The 27,644-nt window shown below is 40.9% G+C and overlaps 1 protein-coding gene and 1 long non-coding RNA gene across 3 annotated transcripts; one reads left to right on the top strand and one right to left on the bottom strand.

The window, feature by feature from the left end:
* The first annotated feature begins 239 nt into the window (after positions 1-239).
* Positions 240-13,371, top strand: LOC140578322 (uncharacterized). Of its 2 annotated transcripts, none has more exons than XR_011982421.1 (3): positions 240-505; positions 970-1,669; positions 13,144-13,371. It is a non-coding gene; the product is annotated as an uncharacterized lncRNA (long non-coding RNA). The 2 variants fall into 2 exon arrangements; XR_011982420.1 differs by lacking the exon at positions 13,144-13,371 and adding an exon at positions 7,372-7,676.
* Positions 13,372-13,833: 462 nt separating this feature from the next.
* On the bottom strand, positions 13,834-25,871 carry LOC140578319 (calpain-1 catalytic subunit-like). The gene is made up of 22 exons (XM_072698825.1): positions 25,745-25,871; positions 25,188-25,439; positions 24,398-24,467; positions 23,877-23,995; positions 23,643-23,776; positions 23,320-23,494; positions 23,076-23,150; positions 21,734-21,819; positions 21,318-21,392; positions 20,942-21,099; positions 20,225-20,388; positions 19,954-19,965; positions 19,627-19,835; positions 18,874-18,910; positions 17,949-18,011; positions 17,768-17,825; positions 17,272-17,330; positions 16,955-17,023; positions 16,778-16,856; positions 15,952-16,068; positions 14,584-14,636; positions 13,834-14,476 (listed from the first exon to the last, which is right to left on the bottom strand). The coding sequence occupies exons 2-22, from the start codon at positions 25,422-25,424 to the stop codon at positions 14,450-14,452; spliced, it is 2,076 nt and encodes a 691-aa protein (XP_072554926.1). The 5' UTR covers positions 25,425-25,439; positions 25,745-25,871; the 3' UTR covers positions 13,834-14,449.
* Between the last annotated feature and the right edge of the window lie 1,773 nt (positions 25,872-27,644).

Here is a 27,644-nt window from a genome sequence, read left to right as displayed (position 1 = left end):
GATATGCAAGCTGATGCCTACAAATCACATTTAAATGATGTTCAATATAAATAATGTGTAATCCAGTTTAGAACTGATCTAGCAACTGGCTGACCCTACTTTGGATAAACGTATCTCCTAAATGGATAAAAAGGGGCTAATTGTAGGGGCTCGACACACAAATTTCGTTGCGTATGCTTGGAGGAGAGTACCGGAGAAGAACAATAGGTGTCGCTGTAGTACAGCGTAAACGAGGTAAAGCCAGCTGGAAGACAAGCCTGTGTGTGAAGCTTTTGTAACGCTGGACTTGATTATTCTGTATTTGCACATTATTCCTTTTGCATAAACAGTTGTACATTTTGAAATCGTGATAAATCCATTTGTCTAAACAAACTAACAAATAGATAGCAAACCACAAAACGTATGCGCCATCTTCTGAGGGGGCAGAAGGCGCGAGGCGAAATGTGTATGGGGCACCACATTGCTAATTACAGCCACGATTTAATTAGCCCGGATACCTTCAGCAGTAAGTACCTGTGGCAAACTGACCAGTTTGTATTTTTTATTGTTTTACAATAATGGTGATGGTAGAGAAGTGATTATACTACGGTGGGCAATAATTGTACTAGTCGTTATCTCCCGAGTGACGTAAATAGTGCAACTAAAGTGACCGGTAAAATTTGGTTTATCCCGATGACCTGCGTTTCTCACAAGATTGAAAAGTATCGAAAAAGTAAAACATCAGTGGCATATACGAGACAGATTTTTAATTGACTGTTGTATCTGTTTCAGTTTTTATGTTGATTCTGTATATTTTAATTAGTATAAATTACTGCATTCGCTGTATATATTTTATATTCCGTTATTATGGTCTGCGGCACAGAAAAAAAAGTATGTCTAATCGTTGAAAATAAATTTTAATTATGCTGTTACTCGTTATTCACATTTAACGGTCACAAAGAATGCATTTTATCTCCTTAAACTATCCAGTGAAGTAGCCTGTTAAAGGCTTCGAGGACACAGGAAGGAAAGGGAGTATCCTGGCCATCACCTGACCGCTTCCTGTTACTGAAGCTGAGTGGCATTTTTTACGCATATTCGCTGGTGAAGCAAGACAAAAATATATTATAGCAATATAGTGAACTAAACTTGGCTGTAATCGTCATATATTAGCAACCCTGCTCGAGATAAGCAGCTGGATGGATGAGCAGATGGTTAATTGTAATAGTCATTTGCATCATATCTGTTCATTTATACTCCAGCCATGGTAGACAATTTCTTTTAAGTTTAGTTTAAGTTTGGAAAAGCTGTTTATGTTGTATCTATTCAATTATATTCTAGCCATGGTAAATCGTTTAATTTTGTTTAAATTTAAGTTTTGAATAGTTGTGATGTATCTGTTCAGTTATATTCTAACCATGGTTAAACATTTAATAATTTAGTTTAAGTGTGGTGCAGATGGTAACACAGATACCTCATATCTCCAGGGTGGAGTCCTACCTACCAAACCCCCAACTACAGCTCTGTGCCTGTAGTTTGCATATTTTTTCTTGTGCTTTGTGATGGTCAAGCAACCTTCCAGGATGTCCGCTGCCCTGTTCTTCCAGAGATATATTATAGAACAGCGATTCTCAACCCATGTGTCACGACCCAGCAATTTCTGAAAGGGGCACGTGGCAGAATTGGAAATGTAAGTATTTTAAAACCAGCAAGCTCCTAGGCTGATCCACGATCAGATTTCCCAGCCCCGATCCTAGAGTTAACTTATATAAACGGGTCTCGGGTCTGCAAATGCTTAACACGAAACTAGTGAACACTCAACCAATCCAAGAAGCCAAACCGCAGATGCTAAATTTAAAATTCACTGGCACATCCAATCAGATTTGTGCAACAGGCGTTGATTGGTGTAAGCTGCAGAGTGCACTGCACTGATCATAGCGTTAATTTAAACCTATACTTGATACAGAGTTGTGACTGAGCTGGCATGGTAAAAATCGGTCACAGTGCAAAGAAGGTTGAGAACCACTACTTCTAGAATGTCTATAACCCTATACTGCATAAATGATGGAAATATTGGTGGATAAGAACGATTGTCATTTCTGGGGGCATCTTGGTCTAGCACCAAAGTGAGAGAAACGTGAAATCTGATATATGACCACTTACCTTGTTCCTGTTAATTTGTGCTTTGGGGTGGAAATTCAGGGTGGGGGCAGTCTCTGAGTCACATCAACTCATTACAGTATAAGTTTTCTAGTACAATAATAATAATAATCATAATAATGACACTTTTATTGATCCCCATGGGGAAATTCCCTTTTTGCCAACTCCATCTTGCTGTCCATGACACACTGACACGTATGTAGTTGACATTAAGCTTGGCAGTGAAGGGGAGCCACCTCAGATGTGATTATTCTGGCTAGGGATGGCGAAAACTAAAAAATTTCTTGACCGACCACCGAGCCTCAGTAGCCGGTTGAAACCGGTTAACCGATTAGTTTAAAATATGGTACGCTATTTGAAATAACAGCCATTTCGAGCCGCGCCTGCAATTTCGCAACTCTGTCGCATCTCTCTGCCGCTCTGCCTCCCGCACACACACACACACACTGCCACTCACGTCACTTTTTTAAAATCCCCTACAGCGCGAAACATGAGTCCCGCAAACGCGGCGCCGAAGAGCTTGTTGTATGTAATCGTAGGACAAATGGCTCCTTAGTTTCAAATGGTTTGGGTACAAGGTGATCGCTTTGAAAATAAAGGCGTTTGTCTAGGTTAGAAGCTCATTTGAAACATTGCCACGGCTCATTTAAGAAAATGACAGCTCCGAAGAGACGCCGCTTTAGTTGAGGTAGTGCTAACCATAATAAAGAAAGATGATGATCATCATCACCTTATCGGTTACCACTGAAATGTAGATGTAATGTATTTCCAAATCTAAGCCCATCTTATGCGGAATGTTGCCTAATAGACTGCAACATGATAAAACCAATGGATAAAACAGGCACCTTCAGAATGCGTAAAAGACGCACCGGCCAAGGCAGGTCTAACTCACTGTGTGCCTTCTAATAACGGACAGGACAACTCTGTTGTATAATTAATATTATTTTTTTATTTTTCAAAAAGACAAGTGTCAACTTCTGTTAAGGGCAACATCTCCTAAACCATAACAGACAAAAACCTACAGCTATTCTTAAGAATAACATTAAATAAACGAAAAATTATTAGAATCTATGAATGAGAATACTGTAGCCAACAAACAGCTCACAGACAGGTGTTAAGGGTGCTAATTATTAAAACATAACAAAACGGTTTGGCCATTAGTTATTCTTGGAAAATAAATTAACGAAAAACAAGTTAAAGTTAAATTTCGCAAACCTTGTGAGCGCGCGAACCCAAACGCTGTGACCTCGCGCCAAATGTTTTTATTGGTTTATTAAGTACAAACAGGCGAGTTATGAAAAATTGAGTGTGAGGGATAATTTGTTCACTTAACACAAAAAGATGAGGAATGAGATGGCTAACTGTAGTAGCGTATAGTCCACTGTCTATAATAGCCTAATTTAGATATCACTTTTTTTTTAACCGACTACCGACAACTTTGACCGGTTAACGTTGATACGGTCAACCACCGGTCAAACGGTCATCGGTTAACATCCCTAATTCTGGCAAAGCCAGCAGAGCCATTTGGGAAGTGAGTCAGCCACTTGACTCATTACTCACTTCTGATGATTCTACAGATTAATATCTTAAAATTGAGCTCAGGTATTAATCAGATTTTTTTTTAATGGTTCATTTTGAAAACAACTAAATTATTTGCATCTAGAATGACTGATGGTGTAGGGCGGTGGCTCAGTAAACAGCATTGTAACTTCACATATGTAATCAAAATACTAACAATGTGAAAAGTCTTGAATTTTGTTTGTTTACTTGTGGTTAAGGTTAGGGCTGGGTTGGGTTACAGTTGTTATAGTTGGGATTAGGGTTTTCCCGTAGAAATGTGTGCGTGTGTGTGTGTGGGGGGGGGGACAGGGATCCCATACAGGGTGTCCCCTACCTTATGCGCTATGCATTGGGTTTAAAATAATCAGGCCATCCGTTTGCTCAACAGCTCAATCAAAAATTTAAAGATCTAGGCAATCACAGACATTACAGTAAACTAAGATTAGGATTACAGTTACATTTATTTTAGCAGACTATAGCAGCATTCAGGTGAGTCAAATGATGCATCACAAGCATAAAGTTGTCAATGTAAGATTATTAAGCCCTAATAAAAAGTATTTATGCAGAAGTCCAACGTTGAGGGCCACTTATCATTCTGCAGAAGTCAGTAATTGCCCGTGATTATAGGTGATTTCTCCAAACTAAGTAACTTTGATTGTAGTGAGAACATCTCGATATACTGGAAGATATCAACATATACATCCTAATCGATGTAGGCAATAACAAGCCAAATAATAAAGGGTTCTATATTCAAACGTTCTTAAAGGTATAAGCCAATCCAGCACGAATATTCTACGAACTATGTTATTAGAAAAAAAACAATAGCTACTACGGAGAACAAAGGAAGTGTCAGGAAGTTTGGTTTAAGCGTTAGGAAAGGTGAACTGCTTCTGATATCCTGAGTGAAAAAGGGAGTCGACCTGTTATACAAGGCGCTGTCTGCATCGTTAAAAAATAAGCATAACGGTTCCTCCGAAGGCTCAAGTATGTATCCCGCCGGGCAGGTACATTCTGGTAGCTTGCCTGCCTTATGTTTGCAAACAGCGGGGCATGCATTTTTATCACAATGTTGTTCACACTTCGTTCGGTCATTCTTCTTAGGAACAAACCCATCTCGACACTTGCAGGTATAGCTGCCTGGTGTATTTGAACACATGTGTTGGCATGGAGATTTAAGGCATTCGTCGATGTCCTTACACTTACCAGCAATCATTTTATAACCATCTTTGCATTGGCACAGAAAAGACGTCTTTTTGATCGTGGGATTTTGACAGATGCATGATGATTGGCAGATTTGTTCTGGTGCCCGCAGTCAGCATTTTCCACAACGCAAGTAGGCGAGATTTCGGTACTCGGATGGAGTACAGATGCACATATGACGTAGATGTTCTCGCATATGAATCCACTCGCTTTATCCTGACAGGGTCTCTCAGTCCATTTCAGATCGCTGGAGACGGAGACGCAACGTGGTGAGCAGACTGAGATGTTGTCCTTCCAGTTGGTGAATTGTGTGCTTGTATCTCATCTCAGACGAGATGTTGCTGCATTTCTTGTCTGGTAGCCGCAAACCAATCCAAAAGTCCCCTGTAGCTCCGAGCAGTAGATCCCGTAGTGCTTCATTGGCCGAAGTAGATTGAAATTACATTAAGTTTCCTTTATCGTTTTTGCATGCATTCAGCGACATCACAAAATCTAATTTCTCTTTAAATAATCTATAGCATCTATTTCCAACACATGAGGTGGACTGGGCTATTTTCCCGTCTATGTACAAAAGGAAAACAAAAGCAACAAATGCTCGAAATACGGCCATAATTAATGCTTCACGCGGTTCGCATACAGAGAGAATAATTCTTCATTCAGTCATTCAGTTCAACCAACCTTTAAATGTCCCGTTCGTGTTTATATAATTGGTGAAAGGAAGGAAATGTTTCGTGTAGGAATTTTGACGTTTTTTCTTTGATTAACTGCCTGAGCAGAGGAGCACTGGACGGACACGAATTACTATAGGACAGTTTTAATTACTAAAATGCAGTACAGACCAAGTACTTGGGGTAGTATAGGTTTCCCCAGGGGCGGCGCTAGGGCTGTTTAGGGGGGCTTCAATATACACCAATTAATTTCAATAATGTGGGGCATTTTCTTCACCCCCTTCCTTGTGATAAATCTCGTAGCTTACGATCCCTCCTTTTCCTTTTATTAAAAAGCCACGAGGACTTAAAAAAACGATTAGTTAGGTCACTTCAGTAACCACTGCGACAGGGTGCATGTTACAGTACCCCCAAAAAATTATAAAAAATTCAAATAAAAATAACAATTATTAAAATACAATTTCCATACCAGACCAGGAAGACGGTTTTTTGCGTAAATTTGCGTACTTGCCGTAATAACCATTTGAAGGAAGAATATAAGCTGCTGTGCAGGCTAGACTGCCTAATTTTTACCCATGCTTGTATAGTGGGATTTGATCTTTAATTAAAATAACATTTTAAATAAACTAACATTTACAGATTAGTAATCATCATTTGAAAATAATTAGGCCTGTAATTAGCTATATTATAATACGCTCAAAATAAAAAGCTGTGTCCTTACAGAAGTGTTAACTTTATGTTTTTCGATGGACATCGATATTACCGATATGAAAAGTGACATTAGAGCGAACCAGATATAGAAGACCTATTGTGATCATACAGAACATGGTTTATTATGCAGATGACACTGTGATGACATAATACAAAAATGCACAAAATATTTAACAGCACTTCAGCAATGATTCAGTCAGAATAATTTCCCTTTGTAACCCAATTTGATCATTTTGATTTAAACATGAATTAACAGGACAAATTCTGATCACTGGCTGGCATTTCCGTTGTGTACCTTGTTTTTTATTACTGTGTGTTTTCGTCAGTCGAATGACACCCAGCAATAGTTATCTGGGGTTAGGTTTTTCTTCTTTTTGCTTTTCTCACAATTATAAAAGCAGGCTACGACAATCAAAATGACAATGATTAATATTACAAGCCCAGCGACTGAGCTCATAATGCTCACAAACATCCACGTATCAGTAAACGCGTTTTTCCTCAGTACACTTCTGTTTGAATAGGGTGCTTCCAGCGTCGGTGAGAACAAACTGTTATTAGCTGTGTAACTGGATTTCACTTCGTATCCAATAGTCGTAGATTCGTCGTACATGCCAAAAGAATGTGTGTCTTTAAATAACCCATGGTCTGTTGTAACATTTAAATTCACACTCTTACTATCTTGGCTTTCTTTCTCCCCTGTTGGGGACATTTTCGTGGGAATCGTGTTCAAGCCTTGAAGAGGTATGCAGGTGATTCCGTTGGTTGCCAGTTTATAATTCCCTTCGCAAAAGCATTTATAACTACCAATAGTATTAATGCAGTTTCCTTCGCAAGGACTGTTAATGCACTCATCAATATCCACACAGCTCAGCCCGTTACTTGACCTATTATAGCCTACAACGCAGTAACACGAGAAAGACCCTTCTGAATTTAAACATTGCTGAGGGCAATTGTGTTCAATGCATTCATGTCTATCTTGACATTTTCCATCAACCATCTTATATCCATTTTTACAACCTGAAATGGTGCATTATATATAGCTCAGATATAACTAATAATCGTAACTGCCATTAATATTCAGGAATGTTCACAGATTCACCCGAATCGGCCAATACAGTCTGGCTGCAGATCCACTGAGAGTCACGTCCACTGATACGCAGGAAGTGACATCATGTCCGCCGACACGCAGGAAGTGACATCACAGATCCACTGAGACACACAGCCATAGATATCTTTGGCCCCTTTTCCACTCCACTGGTGCCAGTGCTGGCACTGGGGCTGGTGCTGAAGTTGGGAACCAGCAAGAGCCGGCCTGCATTTCCACGGACTTGAGAACCCAGTGGGAAATAAGTTCAACTACAGTATTCCCAATAAACAGACTGAAAAGTGGATGTTGAACCATTTGTGGGCTGTGTCTTCAATATTTAAATACTGCCCATAGTGTTTTGTATGCTGTGTATATTTAACTAACAATACATTTCCCATATATTTTGTCTTACACTGAGTGTCCATGCTTAAAAGACTCACTCTGTCCTGAACTGTGGCCCTCCCTAAATATGCTTATTATGTTTTGAGAAGTTATGAAGATCTTCATAGTGTGAGCAAAACAAAATTATCACTATGTCAACCTGAAATGGTGCATTATATATAGCTCAGATATATATAAGGAATGAAACAATGAGAGAAGAAATACTGGAAATGCAAAAAGAAAAGCAATACAAGAAAATAATAAAATATTAGGTCAGTGTTCAGATAGCATTAGCAGTGGTGAGTTCAAGGTCAATTTATCTTCAGGTTGTGTGCAGTTGTGGAAAGTGAAGAATAAGTGAAGAACAAAAACACTATGAGGGTAGTCAGTACTTGCTTTATATATAAATTATTATTGCAAATAGTGTAAAGTAAAAATTCTCATTTGAGACAAGAAAAAAAACACTTAGAAAAGTGAAAAGCAATAACAAAAATGTACAGTCCTACAACATACCGTCCTTTTTCATTTGACAGGTTATTCTCGGGTCAAAGTCTTCAATTTCACTAGAACAGACAAAAAAAAGTACACAGTTAACAATGTTACAGGCACCATTTAACCTTGCAGGTCTTTTCCTGCAACTCTTACCTTCTGCTGTGCTGAAGACTAGCAAGCAAGTTCTCTGCTTCCTGTGTGGACACACCTGTCAGCTGAGCTAGAGCACAGATGATGGACTAAACAAAACAAACGTTATGAAACACTGTTGTTGTTGAACTTTATTGTTATCCCCTGGGGGGCAATTTGTTTTACAGCCAGCAACACTTAATAAACAGACAACAGAGAACATTTTTACAGTAAAAGGTCACGTTAATTTACCAAACCAATGGCACTTGGAATAAAAGAATTTTTAAACCTATTTGTCCTACAGTTTGGTAATTTATATCTCCGGCCAGATGGAAGCAGCATGAACTCCCTCGATAAGGGATGGCTAGGGTCACACACAATCAACCGGGCCTTTTTCAAAGTCCTGGCCTTAAATTTAAAAATTATGCTTCTCTCACACCTTTTCTCCACATACATTATCTTAGAATAACAGAAGTATTTCCTACATAAATAAATCACTATACATAATTTGGCAAACAACATTTCATTTGTAGGTAGTGTATTGATGTATAAATAAATTAGAACGAATGAGGAAAAAGCAGTATAATGAACAGAATAAAAGAATGAGGAAAACAATTCGTATTACGCAAACATGGCATGAAGTTTAAGACCCATCCCATCAACACAATTAGAGAGGAAGGTTTCCATGTCCTCCCTATTATGAAAAATAAATATAAATGGGTCATTTTTATTGCCACTTTGACCCTCCAGGATCTCCCTGAGTGCTTCCTGTTGATCCTCAGGCCAACACTGGATGCGGGACACGCTGGAATGGTTTTTGTTCGCTATTGTTTGGCTGCTATAAAACACAGTTCGTCCTTAGGTTGTTACTACTTTCAGTTAGTAGCTTAACTTATTTTCATGTGTGGATTACTCTGATCAGTTGAATGGTGTTTTCATGCCGCTCAAATGCAAATAACACTTAAAAGTTTTACTTAGCTTGTATTTAAGTTATTGCCCCACTGAGTGACAGTTTGACCTGTGATTTGTGATAGATCTACAAATGTGTCTGGGTGATATACAGATGTAGCCAAGTTCTTTACGAAGCTACATTAACTGTTGTTCTGTTTCAAAAAGTAATCAGTGTGGCCGTGGGGGGGGCGGGTTGCGATGCTAAGATTAAAAAAAATGTTTGGAGGAATCAGTTGCGTGGTCCGCATTAAATTGTATATTGGTCCATATATGTCACGCCCCGCTCCGTCCGCTCCTGATGTGTGCCACGCCCACCTCGTTACCTCGTGTTCAGCCCTGATCGTGATCACCTGTGTCCTGTTAAGTCTAGCTTGTCTTTTGTATTTAGTCCTCGTCTGAGTCAGTCTTCCCCAGACTTGTCATTGTATTGTCCGTAAATGTCCGTACCTGTCAGTCTTCCTTCAAATAAACTCCCTTCTACCCGTAAGTTTGGCTCAGCTCGCCTGCTTCCTGGTTCGCCTACCGGCCAAACGTGACAGAATGACAGCTCTCCCAACCAAGCTCAGCGCTGTCGGGAGGGACCTCTCGACCGACGAAGAGGTGATCCACTGGACCAACATGCTGGAACTTCAGGGGGATCCAGTGGCCCGCCCGTTAGTGGAGAAATGTTGGAGGCTCCTGAGAAAGAGGGACGAGATCGGTGAGGAGCAGCTGCAGGCGAAGGTGGGAAGACACCTACAGCAGCTGAGGGAGAGAGCGGCAGCCTGGCTGTCCCCCCTGGGATACGCCTCCTGGGAGCCGCCCCCCGACTCACCACCTGCCTCCTTCCCCGTCGCTAGCAAGACGGCAAGGGCTCCAACCTCCACCAAACAGCGCAAGGCTGAGCTTCAAGCGGCTTCGGCCGCTCCGGAAGGAAGCGGCGAAAGCCGCGCAGAGCGCAGCAGGAGGGAGAGACGACGCTCTTCTTGGGAGCGTGCTCGCTTTTCCCCGCCTGGGAGGACACCGCTGCCGCCTACCCGCTCAGCCCTGCCGGTAAGCCTCGGGTTGAGGTGAAGCCGCCTCCTTTGGAGGCTTACTTTTACCGGCCGGCGCGCCTGGGTCTAGGCGGGATACGCGCCGTGTGGGACGCTGTTCCCCGGGTGCCCAAAGCCCTTAAAGGGACGGCGCCTATGCGCTCAGCACCCCTCCTGCCTGCTCCGGACCTGTCCGATCCGGACCTGCATGTTCCGGATCTGCCCACGGCACCGCCTGCTGCGGATGCCGCCGCTCTGCCCGCGGCACCGCCTGCTGCTGCTGCTGCCACGCTGCCAGCAGCTCTGCCTGACCCGCCTGTCCTGCCTGACCCGCCTGTCCTGCCTGACCCGCCTGTCCTGCCTGACCCGCCTGTCCTGCCTGACCCGCCTGCCCAGACAGCGGCTACACCTGCTGCTGCGGCCGCCGCCTTGCCTGCAGCTCTGCCTGAGGTGGGCGCGGTTGCGCCCCCTGCTGGCCGCGTGATGGCGGCGCCCGCCGCGGCGCCCCCTGCTGGTCGCATACCGGTGGAGGAAGATGCCGCTCTGCCCGCCGCAGCTCCTGCTGTCCACTCGCCTGAACTGCCCGTCTCGCCTGTCCTGCCCGGCCAGCCCTGCTCGCCGGTCCTGCCCGTCTCGCCTGTCCTGCCCGGCCAGCCCTGCTCACCTGCAGCCGCACTGCTGGAGGAGGACGCCGCTTTGCCCGCGGCGCCCCCTGCTGGCCGCACGCCTGCGGAGGATGACGCCGCTCTGCCCGCGGCGCCCCCTGCTGGCCACTCACCTGAACTACCTGTCTCGCCGGTCCTGCCGGCGCCTGAACTGCCTGAGGTGACCGCGGTTGCGCCCCCTACTGGTTGTGAGGGCGGCGCCCGCTGTGGCGCTCCCTGCTGGTCGCGGGCTGGCGGCGCCCCCTGCTGACCGTACGCCTGCAGCTGCCTCCGCTCTGCTTGAGGTGCCCGCCGAGGCGCCCTCTGCTGGCCACACGCCCACAGCCCCTTCCGAGGCCGCCTCTCCCGTCCTGCCCGCGGCCCTGCCTGAGGCCGCGTCTCCCGTCCTGCCCGCGGCCCTGCCTGAGGCCGCCTCTCCCGTCCTGCCCGCGGCCCTGCCTGAGGCCGCCTCTCCCGTCCTGCCCGCGACCCTACCTGAGGCCGCCTACGGCCTCGCCTGTTGCCCCCAGGGAGGTTCTGACTCCCTCGCCCTTACCCCGCAAGGCCGACGCCCCCCAGGACCCCGCCTCTCAGTGTCCAGCAAGGGAAGGGGACATAGGCCCCCTAGCTCGCCCGTTCTGCCCCTGGCGGTGGCTCGGTGGCTGCCTGCGGGTCCTCCGGCTCGGGGTCGGCGGTCCCCTTCGGGTCCCCCCCTGGATCCTCGGTGCCGGTCCTCGGTCCCGCCTCCGGGTCCGTGTCGGCCGCCTCCGGGCCCCCCTGCTCCGGCTGAGCGTCGGACGGCGCCTTCGCCGGCTCCGGCTGCGCCTCCGCCTGCCGCGGCTTCCCCCTCCTGCCTGCCTTCACTGGGTTTCCCTCCTGCTCCCTCCGTGTCCCCTCCGTCACTCCCTCGTCCCGTTCCCTTGGCCCCTGGGTGGTCCCCTCCTGCTCCCTCCTCCCTCTCCCCTGCGGCCCCTCCGGCCGCTGCCTGTCGCCCGCCTGGGCTCCCTCGTGCTCCCCTTGTTCCTCCTCCCTTTTCCGTTTGTCCACTTTGTCCACTTTGTATTTGCACTGTTTTCATTTCTATGCGTTTTATTCATCTTACTGCAGTATGCAAAAGAATTCTCCCCTAGAAACAATGGTACATATCTTACTAACCCTCTGTTTCCCAAAGCTTTCAATAGTAACTTTTTGCTCAATTGTATGGTTCAAACTCTGTAAGTTGCTAACGTTGTTGTTGTTCGGTGTTCAAATTTTCGGTTCATTCTTATGGTTGCAGTGATTGACTCAACGGCTTTAGGCAGAACTGCCCTGTAAAAGCAAAACATATTAACTGCGTATTTCATTAAAATTATCTTATGAAATCATAACGTACGATGGGATATAGTTGTTGGATTTAGTTGGTAACGACCAACTTTGGAGGCAATTGAGTTCTGTAGTGATTAACTTCAAAGTATAATAGCTATATGAATCAAGAGAAAATGAAAATGATGAGTGCTCTTTGATCTGTGAAAATGTGTTTGTGCCAGTGTCTCAACCTGTCTGAGACCCTCCACAAAGATAATGTATTCTTATTTTCTACACCATCCTAAAGATTTTCTAGAAAACTGTCTTTGCTTACAACAACAAAAAAAAAACCTGATGGCACCATATTATTAAAAATACATAATTTCCCATGACCCCTCCATTCATCATTAATTAAACACATTACATGGTTAATAAAGCAAGGAATCCGTCAAAACCCCTCAAAACAAATTAGTTCAAAAGGAGCCAGTTCATACACTGTCTACTAACAGATAACAGATCTGCAGGTCTAACACTTCAGTCCATGTCCGGCTTCTGTCAGATGAAAACATCACGGCAGTGTTCTTGAACAGTCCCTCTGAAAAAGTCTGTAGATCTGGAGGAAAACCACAGCAACAGGATCCGGTAAACACTGCTAGGGATGGATGAGGCATGAGGCCCCTCCAACACACGTTCACATTTATCATCTTCTGTCTCGCATACACGACCATGGTTGTATGGAATTTACAAAATAAGCCCAAACTTGTTTAATAAATTGGATAAATGTGATGCGTTTAGATCATTGGATAAATGTGATGCATTTCTTTAGATCATTGGATAAATGTGATGCGTTTCTTTAGAAGCCTCTTTTCAAACTAATTCAACAGGTCAAGTCAGGTTGAGCAGCATGTGTTGCCCACCTCAGAGACCCTGGCTGGCAACCCTCCAGGCCAACATGTGGTCCAGTCCCACCCTCCGGAAATAGCCATCTATCTGCCGCAGCCTGAGGTTACGTGGGTGTCCCCTTGGCCTGGTCCAGCCGCTTGGGTCCTCAGCAATGAGGACTCCCTGGATCACAGGCAATCAAGCCACATGTCTGTAGTGCCGTAACTGAAGCTCCCTCACAATGCAGGTAATGTGCCTCATTCGAGACTCCTGTAGTAACCGCTTGTTCAACACAAAGTCAAACCAGCAGTACCTCAGCATTCTCCGAAGAGACACGGTACCAAAGGAGTCCAGGCTTTGTCTCAGCTCACTGGACAGCGTTCATGTCACACAGCCATACAGCAAGACAGGGAGAGCCAGGATTCAAAGGCTTGGACTTTCATCCACTTACAAAGATATCGGGAGCCACACGCCCCTTTCCAGCGACCTCATGACCCCCCCATGCTCTCCCAATCCGTGATTCGGTGTCCCTGTGTTGTCTGTAGTGTGAGGCCGTGTGCCCTGGGATATACCCTCCCGGGATGGTTATACTGCAATTACCATCTTCATAAAGCACATAAAGCATAACATATATGCTCAATTGCTGTTTGCAACCACAGAGTATCAGACAGAAATGCCTACAGTGAGGAGGATTGTTGATTGTTGTGAAGTTTATTTAAAAAATCATCCAAACATTGAACAGACTATCAAAGTACACAGAATCTGAAAAACACATTAAGATGTAAAAAAGTAATTATGTCTTGACATCCCAGACCAGGACAGGCAATTAAAAAATAGATTATGTCATCTGTCATCAGTGGAAATAATATTAAGTTTATATATCAAAAAGTAATTTTATCTTGGCAAACCTGGCCAGGACAGACAGTTTAGAGATGGATGATATCATCTGTCTTCTCACCAATAAAATCCCATTAAACTGAAACATTACATTTATACAAATTAATACAATAGCACAATAATTAGTCACGATAACAATAATAAAAACATGAGTTTTTAATTGAAGAGTAAATTTCCAAAATTCAATGTCAATTTTTGTAGTTTTTGAATTGAGACCACTAATGACCTAAAGTCAGGCTGCCTTATCAATATTGAGAACCAAAACTCACTAACTCACTAATCCAACTTCAAGAAGAAAACAGAACTTTCATTACATTTCCTCCAATATATATCCTGTGGACTGAATGAGTTTTGGAAATTTGCTCTTCACTTAGACCTTAATTCCACACTGTCTGCCTTATAAAATACTGCTCAGGAGTAGATGTTGAGATACAGCCACTGAAAATAGAGAAAAAAATTGGTTATAGTTTAGCAGAAATTTCCATTAACCTACCCATCTTTGTAACCAATACTGCCAACTACTAAGCCCCCCAAAATACCATTACCTCTTTTTCTTTGAGGTACATGCCTTTCCCATCTGACAGGTTCTTGAATATTTCTGTGAGAAAATGATTCCACATATTATGTCATATTCACCAAAATTACACGCATAAATGCAAGTACTAGTATTTACTAGGCATTAGTAGTTCTGTGCATTCATTTTTGTGCCATAAAATGGCAGTTTCTAAAACTCCATTTATTTGACACTTGCCATCCTAAAATTTCTAGTGGATAAAAATCGATTTATACCACCATGTGGTCAAACTCTTGAATCAGAAGGGTGTTGAGTAATTTTCTGTATCCATGTACACAGTGCCAGCTAGGTAAACCACAGTAGTAAATTAATGCACGATTACGATCTTTGATTCTAACTAATGTTATTTAACAAAAATGAAAAACCAAGAAAATGGTAAAGGTCTCATAGACAACACTTCTGGTGACCAGGACCTGTGATCAGTGATTAATTATCAAAATAATTTACTGATGTAATGCACTTGTAGTCCAGTCATACTTTACAGTTCTGTTTAACCTGCCTAAACAAGATGGTACGCTAGTCTGGTTTTAATAATTGGTAAATTTTACCCATGATGGAGCTGAATACGTGGAGGTACAGAAAGGTAAATTAATAAGACAATAGCTCAGTATTTATATTTACATTTCTTTGGCTACACAGCAGCGTGTTTAAAAACTTATAATGCATGGCTTGGAGTCCATTATCCTTTACATATTTAACCTCCAAAACTGGTCATAACTTAACCACTGTAACCATTGTGTCCTTGTGATAGTGATTAATGGAAAAACAGAAAAAACTTTATCAATCACTAGAGGGAGATTCGGGCTTTACGGCAAGAAACAGAAAGACAATGGGACAAAAAATAGTCAGTGACATATTTAAATAATAAACATTAGAAATTAGGTCTTTGTACCAGAAATAAATACAATTATGCAAAAAGGCTGTAATGTGCCAACAGGATTTATCAGACTCGGGAGAATTCCTGGTGGGTTGCTTAGCTGCTGTACCGGTCAGAAACAAAACAATTTGTCTAGTCTAAGATTGGGCCACTCGGAAACAAAACACTTTTGTGTTGAAGATTTTACAACAACGCTTCAAAATGTCATCCAGCATGTCCTAAAATTAGCTGCATCAACAGCATTGGGGTAGTTTGCAAACGCTACAGACTAATAACAAGGTGATAAAATTGTTACATACATGTAAATGCGTGTGCATGTGTGTGACTTGTCTCGAATTGAAAATCTCACTCCAGTCTTGGCCATAAAATTTCCTGGCTGGGGCCTAGTATTTATATTAAAGAAGTAACAAGAGTAAATTATGGGGGAAAATGCATATGTAGCAGTTCTGAGGAGGAACTCACTGTTCAAGCTGTGCAGACGCAGCATGAGGAAGATGAAGCTCTCCAGAGTGATTTCCCTGGAAGAGCTGCCATGGCGCAAGGCCACCAGGTTCAGCAGGTCATCGCTCACAGTGACACCTGGCAAAGCAAGGCAGAAATGCTAGTGTAAAAAGCACAGGGTGTTGACACAAGCAAACTACAAAAAAATCGCTTTCATGGGCAGAGTTTGGGGGGGCCAATCGCCTGAATCAAAATTGCAATTAATTGGCAATTTGGACACCTATGTCAGTCTGGAAAAAGACGACCCCTCCTGCATTGGCTAAATTGCGATGTAAGTGTTTTACCTGTATAGCTAACAAATTGCATGGATTTAGCAGTTGTCTGTTTTGGTTAGTTGTTTGAATGCAACAGTTTACCATCAAAGGTCAGTAAATCGAAGGTGTAGTGAGGTTATAATTGTGCTCTGTGCTGGCACTTTGCACTTTTGCATTAGAGGTTTGTTGGTACCCTATAGGTAGACAAAATAATAGCTTATGTATGCATCAGATGCGTGTGTTAAATCATAAGGTAAACAAGATGCAAACATCAAACTCCGCCTACGATGGCCTTCAAGTCAGAAAGTAATGGGAATTATAGGAGGTTCTCTAGCAGTTTCAGGTCACACTATATGAAGTGGTTGGGCTTGTGCCCAGGGCCTGTGGCTGTCTCTGCACTCTGACCCCAGCCTGTACTCATATAAATGCAAATAAAGTACCATGTCTTTAAAAAAAAATTAAAAAAACAAGAAACATAAGCATATTTCCTGAAAATTAAACACAGCCTCAATTCGATTAGATGTCGGGGGCACCTGCGGCTTGAATTGCACTCCGCAGTTCTTGCAAGGACAACTTTCCAGTACGAGAAACATCCTTCCTGATGAAAACGTCCTGTGAAGCATTAAAAATATTTATAAATAGCAGCCGTGCATGCAAAATGCAAGGTTGGTGTTTGTGTGAGATATGTGGCTCTATGGAGGATTACATACCCTGTAAGCCTGAACACGTTTCCACAAACGTGAGAACTCTGCGTTTTTCAGTGTTCCAGTGACTGAAAGCTGTGGACGAACCAGTTAAGGGAATATTCCCAACAAGCTTGACATAGTGGTTTGAAAGCCAGGAAAAAATCTGCAGGCCCACACTTAAAAATATTATTTAATGAGTGCACGGGTTAATTCTTACAGTATGAAAAAAATCAGTATAATAATTAGAATTCAGTTATAAATAAGTAGCTAGCTAAAAAGCAAAGAATAGGAAGAGAGATTAGAAGCTATGGATGTTTTCATACTACAGAGATAAAGGATACATCCATCATCGCTACAATACTTCTGCACATTTCCAAACCAAAGCCACCTGATGACATGTCTGGAAAAAATAAAGCATTGTATCATGATTACTTTAACAACGTATCTTCGCTGCCATAGTATGTTTCTTAAAGTACAATACAGGATAACCCCACAGGGTACGCTACACCCAGATCAGAGACACAATTACTATTATACAAAAAAAATATATTACTATACAAAAAGCTTCACTTGATATTTTTCTGATTTACTCTGGTTCGGAAGCCCCTTTTCTAGGGGAAAATGTCACAATGATAAATTCATGGTTGTTCACTTGTGGTCCTGCAGACCCAAGTCTTCGATCATTCAACACATAATTAAGAGCCTAGACAGGGTCCTAACAGACAAAAAAAAAGCCATGGTTTGAGTAACTGGCTGAAAGTAAATCCTACTGTACTTAGCTCTCTTGAGCTGTAATTTAATAGCCCTGCCATTTGCCGTAATAGATTAAGATCGTACCTGTGACCACATTCTCATTCAGAAGTTTCTGCAGTTGTTCCGCATCAACTTCCTTGAGCTTGTTCAATCAAAGAACAAAAAGCAAAGTTTGATTTTATATATAAGCTATATTTATTTAAATTGTATGTTTGAATACCTTTCACGCAATCTAATTGCATGCTTGTGGACTTAAATACAGTACCTTATCAGAGTATTGAGCAAACACTGATTCGTGCTCAGTTGGGGCATAGCTGGAATAGATTTTCTGAAAAAAATTAGAAATCTTAAGTTTCAGTTATACGGCAGGTAGAATTTATGCAGAACTGTCAGGAAACACTAGGTACTATAAATCAGTGGGTTGGACAATGAGAGGACATGACTGGGATTCACTGATTTCGTAATTCCATGTCAATCAATCATCAAGGATCTGTGTCCACAAATTTCTCAGTTAATGAAAACCAGCTGGCCTTTATTAATTGTGGCATTTCTCTTAATAAACCTCCTTCTGCTGCTTTGAACTCTGCTGTTCATCTACACCTTCTGTCAAAATCATGCAGTAGATCTCAAATTTCTGGAAAACGTACATTTTGCTCTAGGAATGAACGGTGAGAAATAGAACCAGTGAATGTTGGATTGGCAGTAGTAAAAGAGAAAGAAGCAGGAAAAACATGCAAGTATGAAAAAAAAAACGCAGCCAAAAAACAGCCTATTAAGTTAAAAAGCAAGGCAGTGAACCACTCTCCCTCTGGCCAACTGAATCTCCCTTTGTGAATCTGGTTAGCCTGCATGTTGTTCTATAAAGACATGCTCAGGTGTATCAGCCAGCCTACATATATAACTGGAGAAGTTCATTTGCCCCTAGAACTTTTGGCCCAAGTGCATTAGCGCCTGACAACCTGGCAGTTTGCCCTTGGACGGTAATCTGGGATTTGGCATAGTCACCACCAAACTAGTCTAGCCACATCAAAGCCACAGGACATGGCAAGCAGTAGGCAGGTAAGCCTCATGCCCCAGGCTCAGCGGGAGCATGTTTGACAGTGGATTAACTGATGCAGCGCAGCATAAATCTGACACATTTCTACTGTGTAGCCAGAACTCCCATAAAAGGACGGAGCGCTGAGCTGTACCTTGTTGATGGTCATGTAGTTCTCAGCTGAGCTGTCACTAAAAAAAAAATAAAATCTTTGAAACATTCTGGATACCATTTGAGCAATTGTTATTTATTTGCAAAAAAACCCTGATTAACGCATTTTTCACAGCCATAAACTGATTCTGTTTTTGACAAGCGGCAACAGAGGTTTTCTTTGTCTCAAGGATGATAAATGTCTCACTTTTATCAATATCCAATTAAGCAAGCTTGATACGAGTTAAGGCAATCTTTGGAAATCAATAATATCTCTATGTGTGCTATCTATTATGCAGTATCAATTATAAAATAAGCGCAATATATTCTGTATTGTAAATCAAACAAATCCAAAGTCCATGGAGAACTTAATCTTTCATGTTCAGTCATACTTGCAATGAAGTCCAGTTGACACAGTTTGCCTGTGGCAAATATTTATTATTTGCTTAATCACAAAGTGCAGCCCAGTAGTTATGATATACTGTACACCAGAGGTGTCAAACTGCAGTCCTGGGGGGCCAGAGCCCCGTGTAGCTTAGTTCTTTCCCTGTTCCACCACAAATGATTCAGCTCAACAGCTATGTGGTAATTAGCACAAGAAGTTGATTCAGGTGTGTTAAACGAGGGGAAACCCAAAATGTGCAGGGCTCCGGCCCCCCAGGACTGCAGTTTGAAACCCCTGGTGTAGACCTAAACCAAATTATTACCATTTCTTAAATGCAGTTTAAATGCAAATGAGTCACAAAAGGAAACTCACCCAACAGAGGTCTGCATCTTTGAGAAAATCATCAAGAGGTAGGAAGCCGGTTCTTCTGGGTTAAACGTCGAGGGCACAATAACATACTCCCCGGGAGGTAAATAGAAGACTTGTGTAGTTTCTCGAACATTCATGAAAGCTTTCGTTACTGATATTGGGCTGCTGTTGTTGAAGAATGATGCTGGAAATTTCCCTTTGGCGTCCCGCAACTGGAAGGTAAATAAAAATGTATAGTATGTATAACATACAAACATAAGTTAGGTGACACATGTACTTGTAGTATAAACATGGAAACATTTTGCCAACATGACAAAAAAGCTTACTTACCTCTGGTGGTACCTGTACAATAAACAGATATTACAATGGTGTCAGTGTAAAATTAGAGCATCAGCACAATAATGAAAGCACATAATGATTTTTTTAAATTTTGCATCCTTCAAAAATAAATTGCCATAATACAAGCTATGACGAACTACATCATAGTACCTGAAGCACAAATTACTTGGAATTTGGTATAAAAGTTAAGCACATTTTCGTCTGGTAATAATTCATGGCGCTAGGAGTAAAATTAAACATTGCAAGGAAGAAAATTACTAACCGCAAACAAAGTGAAACCAATATAATGATTGGGTGAAAGGGACCGACTCCCATTGTCTGGTTTCTGCAGGAGAGATACCACCATGTTGGTGGAATCAGGATGATCACTGCCCTTGGTTCCACATGTCACTCTGACTTGATACTGCGGATTCATCCAGAATGTCTCTGTACAGCATTTGAAGATAATATTTTAGGAAATGCCCAGAAACAACTAGATCAAATGTGTATGTCCTTTAGAGCTGGCCAATTAATTGAATTTACATTACAATTTTGGCTTACAACGATTTTCAAAACAAAATAATTTAGATAAAATGATTATTGTGTCATTTCATTCCCAATGATGTTCCTGTTTTGTCTTATTGTTTTGCTATAAATCCAGCGCCCCCCCTTTCCAGCCCCTTTTATTTGTTTCTCAGTTTAATTATATTTTTGAGTTGAATGAAATCCATTTTTACAATAAATGCAGGATATTTCCAATGTCAATGAGTAATAATATTAAATAATCGCGATCTGAATATTAACCAAATTAATTGTGATTATGATTTTCGCCATAATTGAGAAACCTTCATATCCTTGCCATTATTATGAGACTAAATAAATCAATTGTCATGCAATGTTCATTTTCCTGGCATAATCTCAATGTAAACGCCTTTGTGGTTGTTTTGGTTTTTCAAGAAGGCAAGTAAGTTGAGTTGAGCAATGTGTTCATATCAGATACCTCTAAACTTCATGCATCCACCTGCTGTCGTCCCAGCAACCCATTTGCCCGAGTGACAGGAGGAACCCCACTGACTGGGAGAATCGTCAAGAAACTCCGGAGTGCGACAGCAAATATCCACCTCTTCAAAGTTCATTGTAAAATCCTTCATAGACATCCTGGAAAATGTAGAACCATCTCATTCATCTGTTCAGGTAACAGGTAACAAAATAATTTATTGTTAATTGAGTTTCTCCTTTTTTAAAATTTTGATTATAACTTTTATTGAAAAAGTGATTGTTGACACATGTATGTACGAGGCATATTACACAATTAGATTTTTAGATCAGTGTCATTTTCTTTTAGATCAGTGCCATTTTCTTTCAGAAAGTCTTACCAGAATTCTCCATCCTTACAGATCTGCAAGCAGCTCATCCTATCTTCTACAGTAACTGTATTCCACGATGAAGATCTGATATACAAAATACAGAATGCACTTTTTGCTACAGCCATAAGGATCTATTATTTGCATAATTTTTGTGCAATTATGAATTTAAAAAATAAGCGTTGCATCATTTTTGTGCAATTATGAATTAAAATAATCAAAGAAACTAATAATATTAGATAATTAGATAGTGACATTAATAATCCTATGACAGCATGGTGCTCATCGTCCAAGCTAAAATTAAATACATACCACTGTATGCCTAGTTTATCTATATCCACATACCACAATAATTATTATTATATAATATTATATGTCATAGTTCTATCTTATTTTATATTTATATACACACATATACACATACTCACTCGTCACTCCAGTCTCCATTCCATTCTACTCCACCCCATGGATTCCAGATTCGAACCAGATTCACAGGTATTCCATGACTCATGACCTGCATTTGTTAGACATGTGATATATCCACCCATTTCTACAAGAAGAGTGCACACGCAAACACACAGACAATGAGGAGGAAGTGCACACATAACGAGCCGGGCCAGTAACTACGTGAGGCTATAATGCTACCAACTAAGCCACCACAACTGTGTGTGTATAGTCCTGCTATAAAGCGACTAACGCTTTCCCGGAAAAACCTCATGTTCACTAAAATCACAATATCCAATGGGAAACACAGGGTTAGAGGAATGCGATTCTAAAACTTAGTAACTTACGCCAAACGAAGTTAACATGAGTACAGTCTAGAAGATCGAAGCAAATGTAAGTGAATTATAAAACGTTGATGTTTTCATATTATAATTTGCCAGATGTTTTTAGATTTTTAGAATCTAAAACTTTGACGTGTGCAATGCGTGGATGTACAAAAAAGCTCGACTCTTTCACATTTCAGACATCCTACCTCTCAGAGAAGTTACGGGAGTCTCCCGCGTGCTGATAGCGACTCCCTCACGGACATTGTGTTTAACAGAGCGCGCGCGAGAGTGCAATCGACCAACCAGGCTCCATGGAAACGGTATAATTCTGCTACTGTAAAATCTCTTTAAATGCAGTAAGTCCCTTAAGGTTTTTCCTTAACTAAGGAAACATTTTAAGGAATTCTGTGCAACACCCTTAAATAAATCCGTCAGCTAAGGAGAAATGAAACGTCAGGTGTCATAATTAAGTTGTCCAATATGCTACCGGCCCCAGAGCTAATCTGGAATGTTTGGAGAAGGAGGGCTGGTGTCACGGAGCAGCTGTCAGCTGTCAGGGGTCCGGGAGATTCCGAGAAAAGATCTAGAACCAATTCGTTAACAAATCGGATCCATTTCGATAGCTGGTCTTGCGTGCGAGTAGTTTCTCGCTAAGGCCATATCGTGTTGTATTTCGCGTAGTGCTTTTTTGTCCGACAGAAAGTCGCAGAAATACAAATGCGATTCCGCGTTGTGTACGACTTGGGTAGTAATACAGTAATATACTATTACTTATGTATTGATTAATCACAAAGTAAGTCTTAGTTACCGGTCTGATGTTAATTCATCATTAATAAATAGTGACGCATCTTTTATCTCAAGTAGCCACTATATTTGTTCATGATTTGTTCATTATTTGTACTAAGTATCTATGTGCCACATCAAGTAAAGTGTTACCAATAAATAATTAATATCTATTTATAAGTTGTTCATTTTTCCTGCATTTTTAATACCAACATACCTGTGCAACTCCAGTGATAGCATAGGCATGACCCTGCACTATCCCATTGGGTAATTCCACATTTTCAGGAGTTGCCTGAAATCAATAACATGATTTTATACAATGTATCAAAATTAAATGAGCATGCTTTTCCAAACCGGAGGAGAGCATTTCATCTTTGAATTCTAAACATGGCAGGTTGGGTGTGATCCTGCATTTATAACAGAGACAAATAAGAAAAAAATAGCTGCACTTGAACACTCACCCCTTGAGCAGTCCCACACCCCATTAGGGACTTAAATTTCACAGCCCTGTTCATGAGATCCCAAAGATTTGGGGGTGCTTCCTTCAGATTATACATCACATGGATCCCTCCAGTGAAGTCCATCATGGTTTCTGACACATTCCCAGCTTTCAGGTCTGAGTATGACCCACACACTCTGAGACAAATACATGCAAATTGAAAGGTTAGCCAGTATTTAGCCAGTATTTAGCCAGTGCCAACTGTTGTTTCATTAGACTAAGGGTTGCTTTCTGTGATATAGAAACACCAGGCATTCGAGTGGTATGGAATCCAAGGTGACCTACTTGGCGTAGGCCTTTTCTAGCAAGGCAGCCCAGAACTCATTTTTAGTTGTTGGATGAACAAAGATTAAGTTTCCATCAATTGTTGGCAGCTTATCGTCGATCACGACATCCACCCACGCTCCAAATCTCCAGAACTGAATAAAAATGTGAGTAATAATAGACATGATGGACATTGCTTTTAATAAGATCATCTTGCAGTAATATGTGCAAACAGTACGGCTTTAAGCCTGTTACCCTGAAGTGAAATATCCCAGCATAATCTCTGTGAAATCCTTGGTCATTCGGCACCACCTGTTGCAGCATCTGCGGTTGACATGTTAGCGCTCCGACAGACGCCAGAAACCAGCAGTCACCTGCAAACAAACAGAGGCCCAAAGGATGTTCGTTAGAAAATACATAAGTATTCAATCAAAGCGTTGTTTGTTATGCCAAGCCTGTAGCCAGACATGAATATGGGGAGTGCAGCAAATTTCGTGGGGGGAGGTTTTCAAATTTATAAGCTTATTTTGCTTATATATCTGGTGGTTGGGAGGGAACAGATTCCTGGGAGGAGATACAAACCCCTAATTGATACATATATGCTCAGTGTGACCCTATACTGATAGAGTGCCAGGAAGAGGAACGAATTAGTGTATTGTTATTTATAGATAAGTAACTGTAGTCTATAATAATTCTAATTATTACTACTGGTGAAATACTAATTTCTACTGCGCTCATTCCACTGAATAATAATAATAATAGCAAAATCTTATTACCCAAACATCCTTGAGCGATGTCAAATCTTGAAACTTCATCGACAAATAAGCATGGAGATGCTACCATTTTCTGAAAGAATCAACGCTTTTTATTAGTAAGAATCTAAATAAAAATACACATTGCTGTACAGTTAAGACAAACAGTTATAGCATTTGACAGTACATGATCTCTTTGATTAACATCATACTCACATCTTAAAATTTCTATTTTTATTAGAGCACCGGCTAGCATACAGTTGTGTTACTCAGAATACTTCCAGACATTGTACCCGTTAGAACATTGTGCTAAATTGGTTGTAGTTTATAAACAGGAAATTAAGTCAGATATTTGTTTAAGCAGAGAGATGGTGTTGTGACTCAATGTTTATTTAGTTGTCTAAAATAAAACTGATTTAATAATTTCATGATTTCCATTTGGTACAATGTCAACCTGTGGTGGTGGGTAGCTAAAGCAATGAGGCGGTAAGATAATCAATCTTACAATATTACAATAATGTTTTTTTTTTCCAAAGAAAATAAATAACGTGATTTTAAATGACAATAACCTGCTAGCAATGAGTTATTCAAAGTCTAAAACAGAGGAGGCACTAGGACCACCAGCTCTATGGACCATCCACCTCTGATGTCCACATTATTTTACTTTGGAATTAAAAGCAAAATCACCAGTATTTTATTGTGTCCTCCTTACTATTATAGCTAAAGAACTTCCAGTGTACCGTCTGGTCTGTTGCTACAGTTCTTACTCTTGAAACAGATGATATCAGACATTTCTAAGAAAGACTTAACTTACATGTGGTCTTTTCCATTCTACTCTTGCCATGTCCTCAGGTGACAGCAGGTTAGGGCCAATGATACTACTGTCTGGGGGAAATGTGCCGTCAATAAACCTCTGTCTGTTCTTCAGAAACTGGTCCCGTAGCCAGTAGAAGTCTTGGCCACGAAATTTCACAGGGTCAGTCACAGTGCCCATCCCACCGTCCTGGTTCCGGTCCTTGATTATGTTCAAACACACACCGGGGGGAGGCATCTTTGCATACAAATTCTGTTGAAAATATTCAAAAATGGGTCACATTAACAATTCAAGTGCAATTAAGCTATCAACAATTTTCATTTAGTACATATAAATGCACTAACTGTTAAATATTAAACTATCTATCTGAAACGATCACAGGCAAATACAAATTCTACTACTTTTCAAAATAAACATTTGATAAAACTATTTTCTAAACGCATATTAAATTAATTTCCTTTTATCAAGACCTGCAAAGGTGTATAATATTTTACTTTTTACAAAAAATATGGGAAATCACAAACAGAGGTTTTCCTATTGTTAATAGGCATACTTACATTTTATACAAGTTTGGTTTTCTGATTTCAAAAAAATGGACCGCAGTTCGGATTCCTTCAAACCTTAAGGAAAAACAAAAGGAGAAGCTCCTCACTCCCATGTCCTTGTCTGAAGCTCCACCTGAGCTTGAGGGAGTGTTTTATAGCACCTTTGACAAACAGACTTTAGCTTGCAGAACTTGCTCCGCCTCTCAGGTGATGTATCAGGTTTTTTTTACGTCAGCCTTAGTGTTTATACTGTGCAATTGTGTCAAATCTCCAGTCTTACTCAATTACAGCTTTACAGTTTCAGCACAAGGATCTTACTGAAGTAATCAGTAATTGTTTCCTGTGCTACCTAAGACGGGAAGGTTAAAAATAGCTATGGCCTAGCCAATTGGTTTTAACTGTAAATTGCAAATTTGTATTTGTGTATTTATTTGTGCATATGGTAAAACCTATAGTTTAAGGTATGGTTCTTAGCTATTTATAAACTGTTCCTAATCATTTGCACGGGGTATGCGGGTATAGAAAATGGATTGATGATTAAATAAAAATATTCACTTAAAAACAAATTTAAGTAGATATCTTAAATATCTTAAAAGATATCTTTCCCCTGTCTCATAAAGAATAGTACTTGTAAATTACTTGTAACTAAAAACACATTAGTAAGCATACAAAGGAATTAGTTATACATTGGCCTTAAAGATCTGCACCTTTCCTATTAACTGTTACTAATCATTTGATAATATACAGTGACAAAAATAAATATGTAAACGCTTTGGAATTACTTAGTTTTCTGATTAGTCATAAAATGTCATCTGATCTTCATATAACTTACAATAATTAACAAACGTGATCAGTTTCATGCATTAGCCAATTCCATACCGTATCTTGCCACTGTTTTAGTAAATAAGAAGATTCTCTTGACATTAAATTTAGAAATATATTACAAAGATACCTAGTATCTGTCTCTCAGAAAGTATTTACTAAAGAGCTTGTGAACGTTCAATTATGACGTCACGGCAGGACATAACGCAGGCGGGGAAACGGTAATGATACACTTACGGCTCCAAGACAAAAGGGTTTATTAAAGAAACTAAAACACACATTGGGAAAAATCACAAAACAGGCCACGAGGGGTCAAAAACAAACTGGGATAAATAAGAATAAAGTAAACAAAACACTAAGTAACAAACTAAGGACCTGGGCAAGACAGGCATGCTTAATAACACATTGTCTTTATGCATATTTCCAAGCTGTTTTGTAAATGCCAGTTGCAAAATGTAATTGTAGTACATTTCTAAATTTGTGAATAAATCCTTATATATATTAATGTTATCAAATGATTACTAACAGTTTATTAATAGTTAAGTAGCTGTTTTTAAAGTAAAGTGTTTAAATAGATAGATAGATAGATAGATAGATAGATAGATAAATTTCCCTCCCTCCCTCCCTATCTGAGTGTTACAACAGCAATAGAAAGGCAAAGTGACAGAAAATAGGCATAGTATACTTAACAAATTAAAAAATGAAAATAAAAGTGAGAAAAAATTAAAATCAGAAATTAAATCTCATGGACTCACCAGTCAATACCAATATCAAAACCAAATATCAGCTGAGCATCATTTATATGCTACAGCCTGAGTATTATTGCTGACCATGTTCATCCCTACTGCAGTTAACCCATGATCTAATCATTATGTCCAGTAGGACAATACACCATTTCACAATGCACAAGTCCTCTCAGAATGGTTCTGTATATGTCAACAATGCAATGAGTTCAGTGTACTGCAGTCGCCTCCACAGTCATTCAGTCACTCGATCGGAATACAATGGAGCCTTTAGGATACGGTGTAAAGGAAGATTCGCAGCGTGACTACATGTGCTGCTTGCAAATCTGCAGAGATGATGTGATGCA

This window comes from Paramormyrops kingsleyae, chromosome 14 (assembly GCF_048594095.1).
Source record: "Paramormyrops kingsleyae isolate MSU_618 chromosome 14, PKINGS_0.4, whole genome shotgun sequence".
NCBI lineage: Eukaryota > Metazoa > Chordata > Actinopteri > Osteoglossiformes > Mormyridae > Paramormyrops > Paramormyrops kingsleyae.
This window is presented reverse-complemented; position numbering and strand designations above follow the sequence as displayed.